The sequence below is a fragment of the Penaeus monodon genome, chromosome 40 (genome assembly GCF_015228065.2).
Source record: "Penaeus monodon isolate SGIC_2016 chromosome 40, NSTDA_Pmon_1, whole genome shotgun sequence".
Lineage (NCBI taxonomy): Eukaryota > Metazoa > Arthropoda > Malacostraca > Decapoda > Penaeidae > Penaeus > Penaeus monodon.
Window position 1 is genome coordinate 16,998,546 of NC_051425.1, and position 17,500 is coordinate 17,016,045.

The following is a 17,500-nucleotide window of genomic DNA, read 5'->3' on the forward strand; positions in this document are numbered from 1 at the left end:
GTTGTGTGTGTGAAGAGAGTGACCTTATTTGAAGATTTCTGTTGTTACTAATTGTACATTTGCTTTCCAGGATGGTGTTAGAATCTGCCCTTGGCTGGTACCAGGGGCGGATAAGTCACTATGATAAACAGTCATGGGAAATAACTGTTGAGCAGAGAATTCTTCAGGGTTTATCATATACTCCACGTAAAACAGCCAAACTCAAAACGGAACTGATTGATGTTGACTTAGTAAGAGGTATGGAATTTATTCTTGCAAATATATATGCATGCACACACACACACACACACACACACACACACACACACACACACACACACACACACACACACACACACACACACACACACACACACACACCACACACACAACAACACACACACACACCCACCACCACACCCACCCCCTACCCACCTCACCTCCACTCTCCTCTCTCTCTCTCTCTCTCCCTTTTTTCCCTCTCTCCCCCTTTTCTCTCTTCTTCCTCTCTCTCTCTTCTCTCTCTCTCTCTCTCTCTCTCTCTCTCTCTCTCTCTCCTCCCTCCCTCTCCTCTCCTCTCCCTCTCTCCTCTCCTCCTCTCCCTCCTCTCTCTCCTCCTCTCTCCTCCCTCCTCTCTCCTCTCCTCTCTCTCTCCTCTCTCTCTCTCTCCTCCTCTCTCTCTCTCTCTCTCTCTCTCCTCTCTCTCTCTCTGTGACACACTCCAGTCTGTTATTATCTGAAATTGGTTAAGGTCACCCTATATGTCTTCCTATCTTAATCAACACAATTTCTTCAATACAGGATCAACATTTCCAAAGGCAAAACCACAGTCGGGAATATGGCTGGCGGGTTTACACGGAATATCTCGCATAATACTCTTGCCACTTTACGCGTCATGGTGGATTCGAGAGACTTCTTGCACAGGCTTCTTTGTGGTCTTGTCAGTGTACAGCTCAATACTCATGTCTGGAATCATCATGTTTTGCTGTAGGAACGATGAAGTGCTTCTTAAGGTTAGTTTTATCTAGGCTTGAAAGCTGGTTATGTCCACATATTCACTAGGGGGGTTTATTTGCAACACCTGCAAAATGAAGTACACTAGTATACCAGTTTTGATAGGTTTCTGCTTTGAGATAGTTTGTTCTTTTGTTTTCGACGTCATATGTAGTCTTCTAAAGTCAGGGGCTCTATGTCTCAAGTACACAAATGGTTAATCTGGCAGTGATTAGAGGAAAGAGGAAAAGTAAGAATTAGAGAAAAAGGGAAAAATGGAAAAAGAAAAAAGAAAAATGAATAAAACAAGTATGAAAGAGATCCAGACTCCAGAGGGAAGCTACTTGTATTTTTAAGTTGAATGATTTATATATTCCAGTAGAGAAAATTTTTATTACTCCTTGAAGATGGCATATTCAGAGTTGCATATGTACATAGGATAGGAAAGTTTGTAATTTTTGTCTACTTTCATAGAGAATTATATAATCTAAGATTGCTTTTATATGGATATCTGAAATATGGTTGATTTTGACTTTTATGGTAGGGATAAATTTTGCTAAGTCTAGTCCAATGTCAATATAAATCAGTTGTCATATTGTAGGAGTTTCCACAAGAATATTTGGTTCAGTTTGATATTTAGAATATAGCAGTTATTTACAATGCAATTTTTAAAGATATTGTTGAAATATGGTTTTATTTATAATGCTATCCAAAATTATTTGAGTTAGCCTTATCTTCATAAAAACCTACCACATTATGAGCTACTTTAACATTAAACTTTCTCACAGGACATTCCAGCATCAGAGGTACTGCTACCATGTGTAGTGATTTTGGTTTTAAGTGTGATTCACTCTCAAATCGTTTGTACACGCCATACGGGAATATCATCCCCGAATCACAGCCGAGGAACAGTTGGTATAAGACATGGGAGAAGGATGAGGTCCCTACGAAGAAGTGTCTCACTGAAGGGACGAGGTAAGTGGGAGCAGGTGAACGAATGATGTCAGTGTTGAAGAAATAGTTATACGTATGAAAGATAGGAAAGAGGATTTTTAGTGTCAAAAATTAGTTGAGGTATGATGCTAGAAAGTTTAAACAGTGTTTAAGTATTGGGGAGGCAGTTGACATTAATTATATGAGTATTATTTTTGTAATTTGGATGTTTCACATCTGAATAGGTAGTGTGAAAGATATTAGCCCATTTGCCATGTGTGTATGTACTGTCCACTGTAGTGTTTAGTGAACTTTGTTGCTTACAGATGGCTCCACATGTGCTCAGCCACCAAGGAGTCACTGACTAGGCTCTAATGATTTCCCCATTCCTTGAATTTGCATGTGTTTTTTTCTCTAATGCTAGTAATACTGATACTGTTATTGGTATTGGTTTTATAATTATTATAATTTTATTAGAATACTAATAACAATAATAACAATAAGATAATAAAAAAGAAGCTTTCCAAAAATCAAGGAAAAAGGTAAACAGGTGAGGTAGGTTGGCCTGATAATTGGCTTCTAGGTGACTAAGTACTTATAGAGTCATCTGAGTGTAGACAATTAATTAACTAATATTACAGTGGCCATGGCATATATTCTTGTCATCTGGGCTGATTGGGTTAAGGTGTTAGGTATTGGATACAATAGGTTCAGAATTTTTGTAGAAAACTTTATTTTGTGCATTTTCAGATTTTACCTTTTTGCTTTCTAGGTAAATGTGCTTGTAGCAGTACTAGGCGTGATACTACAAGATTATCTGTTAATCCACCTAAGAAACACAATAGGTCACCATTTAAAACATTCAGGTATCTCATCTGTGGTTAAGTTATTTTGTCTGCATGCATTAGCACCTGCATTTGTTTTTTTGCATAGAAGCATACAAACAAATCAAATGCACACACACACACACACACACACACACACACACACACACACACACACACACACACACACACACACACACACACACACACACACACACACACACACACACACACACACACACACACACACACACACACATACACACACACACACACACATACACACACACATACACACCATCAATCTGTATATTTTCATGATCACATATTTGTGTAATTAGCTACAAATTCATCTGCAAAAAATGTAATGTCCTGCTTCATTATTTAAGAAATAGCAGGTTGTTTTATTGATGTAACTTCATTTTCCCTAAATCAGATCTCATTCGGAGGAGCCAAAGCATGAAGAGGTATATCCTTTACGTCCACGTTCAGCCTCTGAAAACAATGTTGCCCCCTGTGTCGACTCAAAAGGCAAACCGAGCATTATAATTTTTTCGTCAGGCTCCTCTCAGAATGTCAAGGCAGAGGAACAGTCCAGTTCTTCTGCCACTACCTCTTCCAGCGATAGGAGTCCAGTGGCGGGCATTGTGGAAAGCAAGGGGGAGATATTCATCGATCAGCTGAAAAAAAAGAGGCTACAAGAATTTTGTCCAGCGGATAACGGTATTGATGATGGGCCTGACGTGAATATTCCCCTGGATGGAGGTGATGGGAGACCGTTTGGGGGTAAAGAGGTACAAGTTGATGGCAGCAGGACTGAGAGTTGCTTGTCGAAAGGCAAATGTGAGGGAAAGAATAGTCTGCTGCGAACCCCTGGCATTGAGGACATTGCACCAAGTATACACCTTAAGCTTCCCAGTGAGAGACCAGATGTTGATGGGGGTAGCGATGGAGGAGAGGAAAGTGGTATGGGGGACTTTGAAGGCCCAACTACTGATACTGACAGCTGGAACATGAAGAAGACTGCAAGGCGCTCTTGGTGTTCTTGTTCTTGTGGGAAGGTGAGAAATAGCACACAGTTATTTGTATAGGTTAGGATTACTTTTTACGTGCATCATGGTTTGGAATATTAACCCTTTTGTTGTGCAATACCTCATATTATCCAACTATCCCTCCCTTTTTTTCTATTACTTTGCAATGCTTCATGTGAACTGGCTTCTTTGCAGAACCATATGAATAATCAGCCACTGTGTATTACCTGTATACTTGCGTTAACAGCATAGAGGTGCTTGGAAGGCCTTGACCAGTGTAAGGGATTGTTGTTTGTGCTGCTTGTGGTTGAGGGCTCGTGTGCATTTGCGACCCGATGTAAAAGTATGAGAAATGGCTGTTTAAAGGTATTATACATTCAGTGAGAAAGGAATAAATAGGGATGTGTATACAGTGAGAAATAGATATTTAGAGATATACGTTCTACAATGATGTATCACCTTAAAATGTAATTAGATACAGGAAAGAAGGGAATATGGGATATTTATATGTACACTACCATGATTTTTTTTTCTGCATACAATAAGTTAGAGCTATGAAAATAAAAGAAAATTGGACATTATTCTTAAGCCTTGGGAAGGGATGGTCAACAATGAGGTATAGCACAGGGAAAGGATTAGATTTATTATTAAAAAGTAATATGCATCCAGCACATTTAATTGGCAGATTAAGTTGCTTTAATTACCACTTTTGAAAAGAAGGTCCACTACTATTCCTTATGGTTAAAACAAGCATTAATAATTGGTTTCATAAAAACAAAGGGATGGTATGTTATGATCTTGAAATATTGTTCTCAGATATCTTAAGAATGTAATTAGATTAACATATTTGAAAGGTAAAAAATACACAAAGAGATGTTAATCACATAGTCTTTTTGGCATGAAAAATGTATTTATCTCTTTATGTATTTATTAGACTATAAATCATTTAGTATGCAATAAGACAAAGAAGACATGAGAAGCAAGTAAAAGCTTAAGAGTATGGGTATTGCATTTATCTAGCATGCACAAAGCTTGCATTTTATCTCCATAACACCCCAAGAAATTTGCACCTTTTTATTGTCAAAGTTATATCTAATGTTTATCAGCACTAAAGCACTTTATCTGATGAGGGTGAGTTATGGTTGCTCACATAGGCCCTATGTTGAGAACAGTGTTGACCTTTGAGAATGTAAATGTGGTTCCCTTTTATTTATTTTTTCATATTTTTAAAAATATACATTTTTAAAAATATAGTCACTAATCATGGTTTTGGTTACTCATTTCATGTCCAGTTGCCTCAAGAAGTTCCTTTGCCCTCTGTGATACTTTCTGCCAAGATGTGTCACAGTAGTAGGGTAAATGTTATGTAATTTGAAGAGTGATCAAACCATTACCAGAATGCAGAATGTTAAGGAAATTTTTGAGGCAATTGTACAGTACCTCCATATCCAGACAGTAAGTCAATGCCTCTTGTAATCTGTGCTGTATGTAGACCCTATACCTATACCAACAGCCATCTGATACCAGTGCTAGCCACCCCAGCCGCCGTTCCCCTCACAAGCTCCTACCAGTGGCTGTTGAGAGAAGCTCTTGCAACTCCTCTTGTGAAAGCGATGCGGAACAAAGCCCATCCCCACAGTATACGAAGGCTAAGGTAACCCACTAATGCTTCTGCTTACTTAAGCCTTGGAATGCTTGTCTGATATGATAATATGATAAAAAAGTGATCATGGTTCAGGCAACATATTGGCATGTACAGGCAGTGTCTTGCATAGTTACTAAGTGTTTATATATAAGTATTTCTTCTTTTTTGTGTATTTATTTATATATTTTTCTACATTATCATTATGTTATCAGTTTTTGATAAACAGATTCCATAAGCATTGACAGTTTGTAAGATCTAATACTAGTGTATAGAAGAGCTAAACATGTTTAGTTGATATATTTGGCATTGCAAAATGCTTAGTAAAGATTCCTTCATTTTTCATTGTTGGTAATTCACTGTAACAAGTAGAAGTTTTGTTCATATAACATTGTGTTGTAATCAGTTAGAGAAAGTAGTTTAACAAGAACTATGAACAGCTATATAAATTTTAATATAGCAATTTGTAATATGTATGTTATATGATTTTCAGCAGTGCATTTATGTTTTCAGATAATTTACAGCCATTCAACTTTTTTTCTTTTCATTTCATTTCTTTTTTGAATGAGCTTTTTAAAAATAAATAATGAGCACAGTTTTGCATTTTTTTATCTGATGTAAGAGAAGGAGTGATTTTGAGGGAGGTTCTAAATAAGAAAATTGCAAGATCAGAATGAGACCAGTGCTGTTATGTAAATTAGATTAACCCCTTTTTTGTTTCATTTTAATTGATGTAAGAAAAAGCTTGAAAATTATTTGGTACATGTGCATTGTAAAAAAAAAAAAAAAATCTGTGGGATAAACTAAAAGAAATTAAACACCCCTTACCATGTCAATTTTGATAGTGTGCGCAGGTCGGTTCTCTTCTCCAACCTGTTGCAATATTTCTGAAGGAGTTTATTTGCATTTTCCGCATGGTTGTTTCCCATTTATTTCTTTGAACTGTTTGATAAAGTAGATCACTCTTAATAGGTCTAAACAGTTTATACAGAATTTTTTTTGTGTTGAAACATTAATATTTATTTGGTTACTTTGAATCTATACAAACTGTAGTGTAATAGAAGTTTGATATGCCATAAGATATTGGAGTCAAAATTAAAATAAATGATTTGTATATATTATGGAGAGAGAAAATCTTTTTCTTCTTCCTATTGCTTTACAAGAAAAATATCCAAAGAAGGACCATGAATAACAAGAATCATTATTTAATGTAGATATTGTAGCAGCTGAATATAGTGGCTTTCAGGCCAGTGTATAACCTCACAATTTTTTGGGGGAAAAGTGGAATGTAGATGGAAACAGGGAAGAACATAACTTAAAAAAAAGAAAAAAGAAGAAGAAAAGATATTGAAATATCCACCATGATAAACAGAATTCTGATATTACATTTCCAAAAGCAGGAATATGATCATGTTTTACTTGAATGTTCATACATACAGCACCTGCTCTTATCAAAGCTTCTGAATAAGTTTCCCCCGCAGCATAGCGAGTATGAATGGATGGGCATAACAACAAACAGTGATGATTTGAGCTACAGCAGTGAGAGTGACGGCGGTTGGGATGACAACGAAGAGTCAGACCAGACTTTCTTGAGGTCGGAGGCATTGGACTGGAACATTCAGGGTTCACCGGCTGCAATTATAACCTCGGCTCCGAACGTATCTGACAAAGGTACGGAATGTTTTGGTTAGTTGATTATTGGAGAGAGATACGCTGTTATAGAAAAGTATGTTTGTTTTTTTCTTTTCTTTTTTTTTCATTTCATTTCATTTCTTTTTCTTTTTTTTTTTCTTTTTCTTTTCTTTTTCTTCTCTTTTCTTTTCTTTTTTCTTTATCCTTTTTTTTTCTCTCTCTTTTTTTTTTCTTTTCTTTCATGGGATATGATGGTGCTTGATGTGACTGTTGAGTTAGGAGTAATGAAATTTTTATTTCTGTAGGATTTAAATTTATTTAGTGTCAGTTTTATTTTATATTCCAAAAGTATCCACAGACTGAAATAAAGTTGAATTTGATTTATCGAGTAATAGTGAAGTGAAGTATTTCATCAACTGAAATCTTGAGTTTTATTATATGCAGAAGTAACTTTTCTGCATGATTGGATTCTTGAAAGACTGTTATGTAATTATTGATAACTTCCTGTGGATTTAATTTTATAGATTGAGTGCAGCGTTATGTTGTCATTTTTCATATATCTGATTCATGCTATAGGGAATCCGAGTCTAGAATAAAGGTTTTACATATTACTTTAGTATTTGGTCTAACTGGTATCTATGTGTTTTAACTTCCAAACAGTCAGCTGCAAAATATGGGAAGAAGCTGAGGTGAAGAAAGTTGACCTCTCTGTCCTAGACATCTCTTCAGCCGTTATATCGAAGGTGGATAGTTTACATCACACGACGCATTATCTTCAGTTTGGTAAGGGCTTTTGTTTGTGTATTATTTTCTGTAATTAGAGAAAATTTAGTTAATGGTAAGATGTCTTTTGTAACTTTTATTTCTAAGGCATGGGGTTATATTCTGTATAGAAAGTATTGGGGCCTTAAGTTGCTGATGTAATTTGAAAGAAACGAAGGAAAATGAGTTGATAAAGTGTAAGAAGCAAATTATAGATTTAGATTTTAATTGTTGTTGAATATGAGAGCAAAGACTTGATGTATATCACTTTACTCATGTAAGAACTCAGCCTTTCTTGAGAAAATTGTAAATTCAAGTTTCATTTTCTATGACTTCTGTATGTTTAGAGTCTTCATTTTGAAGTAGACTAAAATGAACATGTTATAATTTCATCAGGGTTATTTCCCAGATAGTAAATAAGATTTCAATGTAAGTTTGTGACAATGGCCCGGGCACTGTCTGCCAAAAGCCACCTAGGTTGTGTCCAAGTCATACATAGTCAGAAAGGGAATTAGATTATTTACAGGTCCTTTTGTCTTTAATATCTCAGATAGATACTTAGATGCTTTTCTAGTGTTCAGATAGTGCAAGACGTCTTGGAGTTATTTCTCATAGAGGCAGCCATTTGCTTTGCATTTGTGGCAGCAGATAGTAATTAAGTAGTTATATAAACACACCACTCATTATGGTTATGAGTACTTTACTATGCTGAGAGGTCTTGCTACTCTTTTAATACTATATTTTTTAGGGCTCTAATAAACGTATCTTTTGATCTGTCAGTAAAGAAGTTAACTGTTGGGAGGTATCATTCATTACTTTAATTGTTTGGATTTTTTTTCTTCAGGACTAACCATTGCCATAGTGATAGCTTTGGTACCAAGCATATACAGAGTTGACTATTCTGCTCTTGGAAATTTCTTGGACACTGTGGTTACTTCTGACTCTCAGGATTGGATCCCAGCATTTAAGGAATTGTTGGAGAAATTATTCACAGGACTACTTGGTGGGAATATGTGGTAAGAGTGAAGCTGCAGTGTATTTCATTAGTATTATTATTTTCTATTGGATTATTTCTATAACCCCCAAAAGATGCACCCTTAATTTGATCTGATACAGGTGTGGCATATCAGTGCACTAATCAACTGCTTCTGTCTACCTAGATTCAGTTTACAGAAAATTTGGTTAATGAATTTTGAATCTACAGATCAAAATGTACATTATGAGACTGATAAACATCACATACCTTTCCCATCATCATTTAGGACAAGGTACACTTTCTTCTCACTGGCTGTATGGATTAAATAAAAAGATTTGGGTTTATCTCTTCTTGTTATACCTTGTCATTATGTGTACCTGTTTTTGACGTACTCCATTAGAAGGACTAATTACACATTAATCACTTTTTGTTAAACCTACTGATACATGTGATGAGTGAATGATAACCCCTTTTGATAATGCAGTCTGTAATTATTGAGCTCTAAAGTTAAAATGCAAATGTTTCAGGTCTTCGATTGTAATTCTGTTGAGCTCTGTTAATAGACTCTGCCTGGCTGGAGGATTTTTTTTCCTACTGTCCGTAGCAGAGAGAACTTTCAAGCAGATTTCTCTATGCCAAACACTTTGCTATCTATTCCGGAGCTGTAAGACTCTGTGGTAAATTGTTTTATGTTTATGAAGTACATTTTAGAGAAGAAGAGTGTTTGTGTGTGGTGGTGCTGTTGTGTGGTGTTGTGTTGTTGGTGTGTTGTGGTGTGGTGTGTGTGTGTGTGTGTGGTGTGTGTGTTTTGTTTGTTGTTTGTTGTGGTGGGTGTGTGGTGATATTTTTGTTGTTTTGTGTTTGTTTTGTTGTTTAAAATTTTTCATTATGTTTGTTTGTATTCCACGATGTACAATTGTAAATGTTTTGTATGTGTAAAGGTGAGAATGTAACATTTTGCTAAATTATTTTATTGATTTATATTTTTTGCGAGAAATGTTTGTTGATAAGATCTTAGAATGTATGTCTCTTATGATATCTTTAGGTTATTTTGTATAAAAAGAAAGAAATTAAAAAAGTAAAAATGTTAGAAAAATTTAATGTATATTATTATGATTAGTTATTATATTTTAAATATGATATATATGATGAATATGATATATATATATATTATATTATAGTATATTATTAATGAATAAAATATAATATTATATAATATATATATATAATATATATTATATATAATATATATATATATAGATATCATAATATAATAATAGTTATATTTTTATATAAGAATATATATTATATATATATATATATAATATATATTATTATATATATTATATATATATATATATTATATATATATATATATTATTATATATATATATATATATATATATTATATATTATATAATATATATATACTATATATCATAACTATATATCTATTATATATTATCATACTACACACATCACACAACACACACACACACACACAACACAACAACACACACACACACCACACACACACACACACAACACACACAACATACACATACACATACACATACACATACACATACACATACACATATACATATACATATACATATACATATACATATACATATACATATACATATATACATATATACATATATATAATTACAGCTACACAGATATGAAGTTCTGACACATCATTATTTTACATCCCAGAATGAGGATAGTGAATATAGAAGCAAATGATTCTTTAAGTGTCTAACTTCTGGTTTATGAAAAATAGTAACAACCCCCCCACCCCAAATTGTGATTTTTATGATAATTATGCACTTCAGGAGCACTTTAAGAATATTTATCAGTGGTTATAGCCAGTATATGATATGTAATACATTTTTGTAACCTTGAATTTTTTTTTTTGTGATCCTTTTATTTTTCTTTGCTTTTGCTGCAACAGAAACGAGGCCCACAGCGCTCAGTGGATGTCATTGTTTCTGCCACTTTCTTCATTACTTTGCTGCTTGTGTCATATCTTTGCTTTGAACTGCTAAAGGAAGATGATAAGTCACAGCACACACTGTACAATTGCGAACTTTTCTTCTGGTATGTATTGCGATTCCGTTTCTTTTGGAAGTACTTTCTGTGCAGTAGAGGGAGGTTGGGCAGTTGTATGAACATTGTAGCAAAGATAGATTATTGCATGGAGGTGATTGAATCGGTTTATTAATACTTTTGCCTTCTCTGATGCAGCTCATCAGATAAGAAAAATATTTATGCTTGCAGTCTTTAACATGTATGTTATTACAAGATTCAGTTTTATTGCACTTCTCATTCTAATTATAATATTGTTTGACTTTTAAAAGTTTCCGGATATTTTACACACACTTTTTACATTCAGTGACATGTATAGTAGAATGCAGGGTGAAATAGGGAGGCTTTGTGCATGTAAGTTAGAGAATACATATACCCTTAGAGCCTAAAGCAAAAGATATGCTGTCCATAGATTAGTATAGTACACTGTCTTACTTATTAAATAGCAGTTACAAAGCATCTTTTTTAAACTTATTGAGACTAATACTCTATGTTAATTTACCAAGTGTATTAAATGTTTCAGGTGTTTTGCAATTGGCATCTACCTAATCCGCTTCATGACGTTGGGAGCAATGATCAACAAGAAGTACTCTAGCTTATCAGTACTCATAACTGAGCAGATCAATATGTATTTACACATGGAGCAAAAACCCCAGAAAAAAGATGAACTCATGTTAGCAAACAATGTTCTAAAATTGGTCTCTGTCCTGCTGAAGGTAAGTCAGGGTTTGATGGTAATAATAATAATTTAAAGAAGGTTAATATTGTATAGCTTGATTGAATAATCTGGAGGTTTTATGGGAGTGTCAACAAAGTTTTTTTTCTGTTGTGTATACAAATAACATTATGGGTAAAATGTTTGGATACAGGTTTTTCCCCCTTCTTTTTGATTTACAAAATTATATTGAAATTATGAACAATCCCGAGTGATGACATGGATGTTGGCTCTTTTGGAAGACTTAGTGTGGAAATGTTGCAGTGAAAAATAAACACACTATAAGGATCAAGGATAATGCGAGGCGCCTGTACTAAATCAGTACTGTATATATTTTATCATTCAGTCTTTGAACTGGAAGGGGGAGGGGGCTTTCATCAAGAGATAGTATAAAAAAAAGTTACATATAATTGATTTCAGGCATTTTCCTAAGTTTTCTGTTTGAAATGCAAAAATTGGTTCATAAATAGCTAAGAAAGAAGTTTAAGTAAATATGTTGTAATTTTTACCAACCATTTCAAGTACATATACTTTGCAGTTTCACCATTTGATTCTTTAAGAACAAATAAATAATGTTGATTTTAAATCCATATTCATTTCAGTTTTGACTTTGACATATGTGTTTCAAATATAGATCCACTACATTTTTGTCTTTTTATATATTAACTCATGATTAATACTTTATTATTTACAGGAACTGGAAAGTCCATTTAAAATTTCTGGACTCTCAGCAAATCCCCTGCTCTACAACATAACCCGCTTGGTTGTCCTCTCAGCTTGCTCTGGCGTTCTCTCAGACCTCTTGGGTTTCAAACTCAAACTTCACAAAATTAAGTTTAAGGAGTGAACCTGTGCTTTCTGATTGAAAGAAAAATAAGAGAGGTGTCAATCATATAACCAATAGATGTAATTGATATAATTACAGTACTTATATGTAGATCTAACTAATGGTAATTTGCTTTAATCTATTAAGTAGCTTTGAGCGTATGTAAATGACATATCCAGTGTGCTGCCTTTTACAGTGACAGCAATTTCTAAGGTCTCATTTAGATTTTAGATGAATTATGACCAATTCACCCAATTGTAATATTTCTAAAATTGACAATTTCAAAATAGTGTTCATTTTTTTCATATGTAAATGTGATATGGTTAGATACTTCATTTTACATTAGGAAGTTAGTTAGAGTATTCCATGACGATAGGATTTTACAAGAAAGAGAGAGAGAGAAAGAGAAGACAGGAGAGGAAATAACTCAATGTGATAATAAAAGGTCGTGATGAATATCTTATAAGTTTTAGAAGAGAGTGAGAATATGAGAGTATTTTGAATTTATGTAAAGTTCAAAAATTAAAAACATTTTAAGGCAGAGGTCTCTCATTTATATTCCTGATATTCTGCTGTTGCAACAAACTCATATGTGTCTTTATGATGAAGTCAGTAGGTAACAACAAATACATGTGCACACATACATACATGAACTATAAAAAATATTTTCTTCTTTCAATACTTGATTAATATATCTCCATAGATCAAAATTAGAAAGGCTCCAAAAGTACAGGCAGTGTCTGTTACGTTACTGACCTAAAAAAAAAATATATATATTATAAATACTGTCAGCTGTACTAAACCAGTATCAGAAGTAATACCATCAGTTATTTGATCAGTGGTGCTTACCACACACATGCATACACAAGAAACTGTACATATGTGTGTCCCTGCAAACATGCTGCACACATGATTCTGCCTTGACAGTGAAAGGATATTATCTGTTGTAACTGTGTAGGTTTACTGATATCCACAGAGTGATCTATATAGACCTTGCAGACTAAACTTCAGTCATCTTCCTACTCACAAAGTTGACCTTATTTTTAAGGCTCCATACTTAAAATCTTCCTGCAATTGATATAATGAACTTGGAACAGGAAAGGTGTGCACATGTAAATGCAGTTTGTAAATGCAAAACTTTCACTTTCCCGATAATCCAATATCCTTTTCTTCCAAGTTTTTGCTCATTTTTGGAAAGGTACCAGTACTATATCTGTAATTAACTTGAATCTTTGTTTGTCTAGGGCATGGTCAGCCCTACACAGGTATGCCTCTGCAGCTAGCCCTTTACTGCTCAATCTTGAAACTGAAAGCTGTAGTATAAAGGATTATAACCAATTTACAAAATGTAATATATATATATATATATTATATATATATATATATATATATAATATATATATATATATTATATATATTATATATATATATTATATATATAATATATTATATATTATATTATATATATATATAATAGTATAGATAGATATATAGATAGATAGATAATAGTAATGATAGATAGATAGATAATAGATATGATAGATGATAGATAGATAGATGAAGATGATAGATAGATATAGATATATATATATATTTTATATATATTAATATATATATATTATATATATATATTATAATTATATATATATTATATATAATATATATATATATATATATATAATATATATATATATATATATATATATTTGCTGCCGTGGCAGTGTTAAGTGCACCAAACCGCGGTTGATTAGGAAGGGCATCCAATCAGGTAAGGGTGAGACTGCCAGAGAGCTTCTCAAGTAATGAATTGAGAGAGGCCGATTTCCTGCAGTGGAATAAATGACTGTTAAAAAAAGAAAAGAAAGAAAAAAAAAAAAAAAAAAAAAAAAATATATATATATATATATATATATATATATATATATTTTATATATATATATATATTATATATATATATATATATATATATTATGTATATATATTATTCATATATATATACGATTATATATAAATATATATATATATAAAGTTGATATATATATAATATATATTAATATATTATATATATATATATATATATAATATATATTTAATATAAATATATATATATATATATATATATATATATATATATATATCATCATCATCATCATCATCACTGTGGTGGCTAACACTGACAGAGGTGCCTAGCCACATTCACCCTTCACTTCCAGCAACGGGGGACACTCATGGTGAATCTCTGGGCAGGCCCTCGGCACATCTCCTTGTGACAGGACTGGTATCAACTTGATGTGCAGGGTCATCCACAGGGACACAAGCTAGGTGCCCATATAGCCTGAGTTGGCGGTCCAAGATAATGCAAGTAACAGATCCTATGCTAGTCTCATGGTGTAGCCAACTGTACCCCATGATCCGGCATAGGGACTTGTTATAAAAGGCATCAAGACAAGACTCCAAGGCACAAGATACCCTCCAGGTTTTGCTAGCATACAGTAAAACTGGCAGCATCAAGGCCTTGAAGATAAGTAGCTTGGTCTTTCTGCATAGGTACTGACATCTCCAAATGCTCTAGTTGATTGAGTTTATGGCTCCTGCTGCTGTCTACTGACTTCTTGGTCTGACAACCCAGAGATTTGGACTATTCTTCAAAGGTATGTAAAGTTCTCTGTGACTTGTAATGATGTATTGACTGAATGGGTTCCCCTAACAGGCCCCCAAAATTCTGGATCTTGGTCTTGGGCCAGGATACCTCTAGGCACATGGGCTTTGCCTCATTGCTAAATGCATTAAGAGCTGCCACCAGTGATTCCAGACTCTCAGATAGGATAGCAACATCGTCAGCAAAGTTGAGGTCTGTAACCTTGATATTGCTCCACATTGACTTTGGATAGTATCTCTGCCCATTATCCAGTCCATGCAAGGACACAGCGGTGATTATGATACAGTCTATTGTGGACTTACCAGAAGTGACTGTTGCGGTCTCTGGTGCCTTAGTAGGTGGTTACGGATCTGTTTCAGAAAGATGTGGGCAAAAACCTTGCCTGGTATACTGAAAAGTGTGATGCCATGGTAATTGCTACACTCCCATCAATCCCCTTTCCCCTTCCAGAGAGGGATGACCATGCCCCTTAACAGGTCAGAGGGAAAGGAACTAGAATGACAGATGGCAATCATGACCGTATGCAAGCCCCTCCCTTGCCATAGGTTCACCCCCAGCCTTTAGCAGTTCAGCAGGGATATCACATATGCCTGCAGCTTTCCCACCCTTCAGCTTAGAGATTGCCTTCCTAACCTCAGTTAGGGTAGGAGGTTCCTCGCTGATGGGTGGGTCTGGCAGGTATTGTGATATCACTTGTGTCCAGACTAACTGCTGGAGGAGGGTCTACCGTGGTACAGCTGCTCAAAAAACTCAGCCCAACATTCATGAACCCCATCATGATCTGAGATGCTCTGTCCATCCACAGAGTGGACTGCAGTCTTCTGTGAGTTCAGTTTTTTCAGGGCTTGGTAGGCAGGGCGAAGGTCATTTACCAAGAAATGGCCTTCAACCTCCTTAGCAAGGTTTCTGATGAACTGTTCCTTGTCTCTTCTCATCAATGTCCGAGCCCTGTGCAACAAGGAATGGTGTAAGTCCTGATTGCCATTCAGCCGAGCCATGCGACACACTTCTCTGGCCTCCAGTGTCTGCACTGAGATGAAATTCTGCCTTGGCCTCCGGCGTTCGCCAATAGACCCTTGCTCTGCATTGAGTGTTGTGCACTTGAAGAACTCCCAAAGAGCTACTGGGTCTGTCAGGTTTTCGAGTTCTGTGAACTGATCAGAGACTGACATGGCGAACCTCGGGGCCGAGGGGGAGGATCTCGTTTTCTCTCTGTGAAGCTGCAAGAGGAAGGCACGAGCTGTAGCATTATACTTCTGCCTTAAGATTTTTCGGCTAGGTTTTATGATCATGAAATTTGGGGACATACCCCTGCCAATGGCAGCTAGTCTGTCAGCAAGCTCACTCCCTCTGATGCCTATGGGGCTAAGGACCCAGTTTATGATTATTTACCCAGAGCAAGAATCCTCTGTTCTATGGTAAGCACAGTGGTCAGGAGGTAGATGTTGTCTTTGGTAAGTTTTGCAGTAGACAGTCAATGGCTGCCCTGAAGTCTGTGTGTATGACCACATGTCCTTCTCTCAGGGACTCATGGGCTGGGGCTCCCATGATCAGTGGCTCATAGCCTGTGGCGTCTGAGTACCATCTGGCCGAAGGGGAGGATCTCGTTTTCTCTTTGTGAAGCTGCAGGAGGAAGGCACGAGCTAGCATTACACTTCTGCCTTAAGATTTTTCGGTTCGGTTTTATGATCATGGGATTTTGGGGCATACCCCTGCCAATGTCAGCTAGTCTATCAGAAAGCTCACCCCCTCTGATGCCTATGTGGCTAGGGACCCAGTTTATGATTATTTATGCCGTCATGGCGACCTTGACTGCCTTCGCCTCCTCACTCGACCTCCCCAAAGCTGTTGCTACTGCAGTGACTACAGCAGTCAACAGAAGAGTCATATCTTCCTCGTTAAAGAGATTATCGTCTCTTGGGGAGGATTTTGCAGTGCCCTTTGAACCTTTGTTCCTGTGGTTCTCGTTCTGCACTTTTGGGATGGTCGGAAACTCTTTTTTATTGGCGATATCCGGTGTCGGCTGTGGAGGAGCTTCCTTCCTCTTAGGAGGTCGGGAAGCCTTTTCTCTTTTGTTCCGTCCCCAGAAATGGGTGCCTGGGGGAGCAGGAACAAAGTCTGGTCGCTTTTTAGCAACCTCTTGTCGCCTGAAGGCTGCCTCTTCCCTGGCAGAGCAAGCCAGGCTCCAGGCGTGATGCCTCTTGGCACAGCTGGGACATTTGGCTCTTGTTTCCCTTTGACCGTCCTTGTGTGCCTTAAAGCACTTACTACAAGCACCACATTTAGGCTTGACCTTGCAGCTAGCCTGGTGGTGACCGTATCTTTGGCACTTATAGCACCGAAGTGGCTCAGGCACAGGCTGAAAGTGCCCCAGTTACCCAGATGAAGGGTAGTGATTGGGGCTCCTTTCAAGGGGTCCAGACTCTCCCTCAGA

General features: G+C 35.8%; 1 protein-coding gene across 1 annotated transcript in view; it reads left to right on the forward strand.

Moving 5' to 3' along the window:
• Positions 1 to 12,948, forward strand: part of LOC119598026 (putative homeodomain transcription factor) — a 14,610-nt gene extending 1,662 nt beyond the window's left edge. The window contains exons 2-14 of the mRNA XM_037947671.1: positions 71 to 237; positions 781 to 992; positions 1,761 to 1,947; positions 2,678 to 2,771; positions 3,166 to 3,790; positions 5,274 to 5,414; positions 6,884 to 7,073; positions 7,695 to 7,817; positions 8,641 to 8,812; positions 9,300 to 9,449; positions 10,702 to 10,878; positions 11,390 to 11,582; positions 12,276 to 12,948. Of these exons, the coding sequence (XP_037803599.1) occupies positions 71 to 237; positions 781 to 992; positions 1,761 to 1,947; positions 2,678 to 2,771; positions 3,166 to 3,790; positions 5,274 to 5,414; positions 6,884 to 7,073; positions 7,695 to 7,817; positions 8,641 to 8,812; positions 9,300 to 9,449; positions 10,702 to 10,878; positions 11,390 to 11,582; positions 12,276 to 12,428 (2,584 nt within the window). The 3' untranslated portion in view covers positions 12,429 to 12,948. The remainder of the gene's footprint in view (positions 1 to 70; positions 238 to 780; positions 993 to 1,760; positions 1,948 to 2,677; positions 2,772 to 3,165; positions 3,791 to 5,273; positions 5,415 to 6,883; positions 7,074 to 7,694; positions 7,818 to 8,640; positions 8,813 to 9,299; positions 9,450 to 10,701; positions 10,879 to 11,389; positions 11,583 to 12,275) is intronic.
• Positions 12,949 to 17,500: the final 4,552 nt, after the last annotated feature.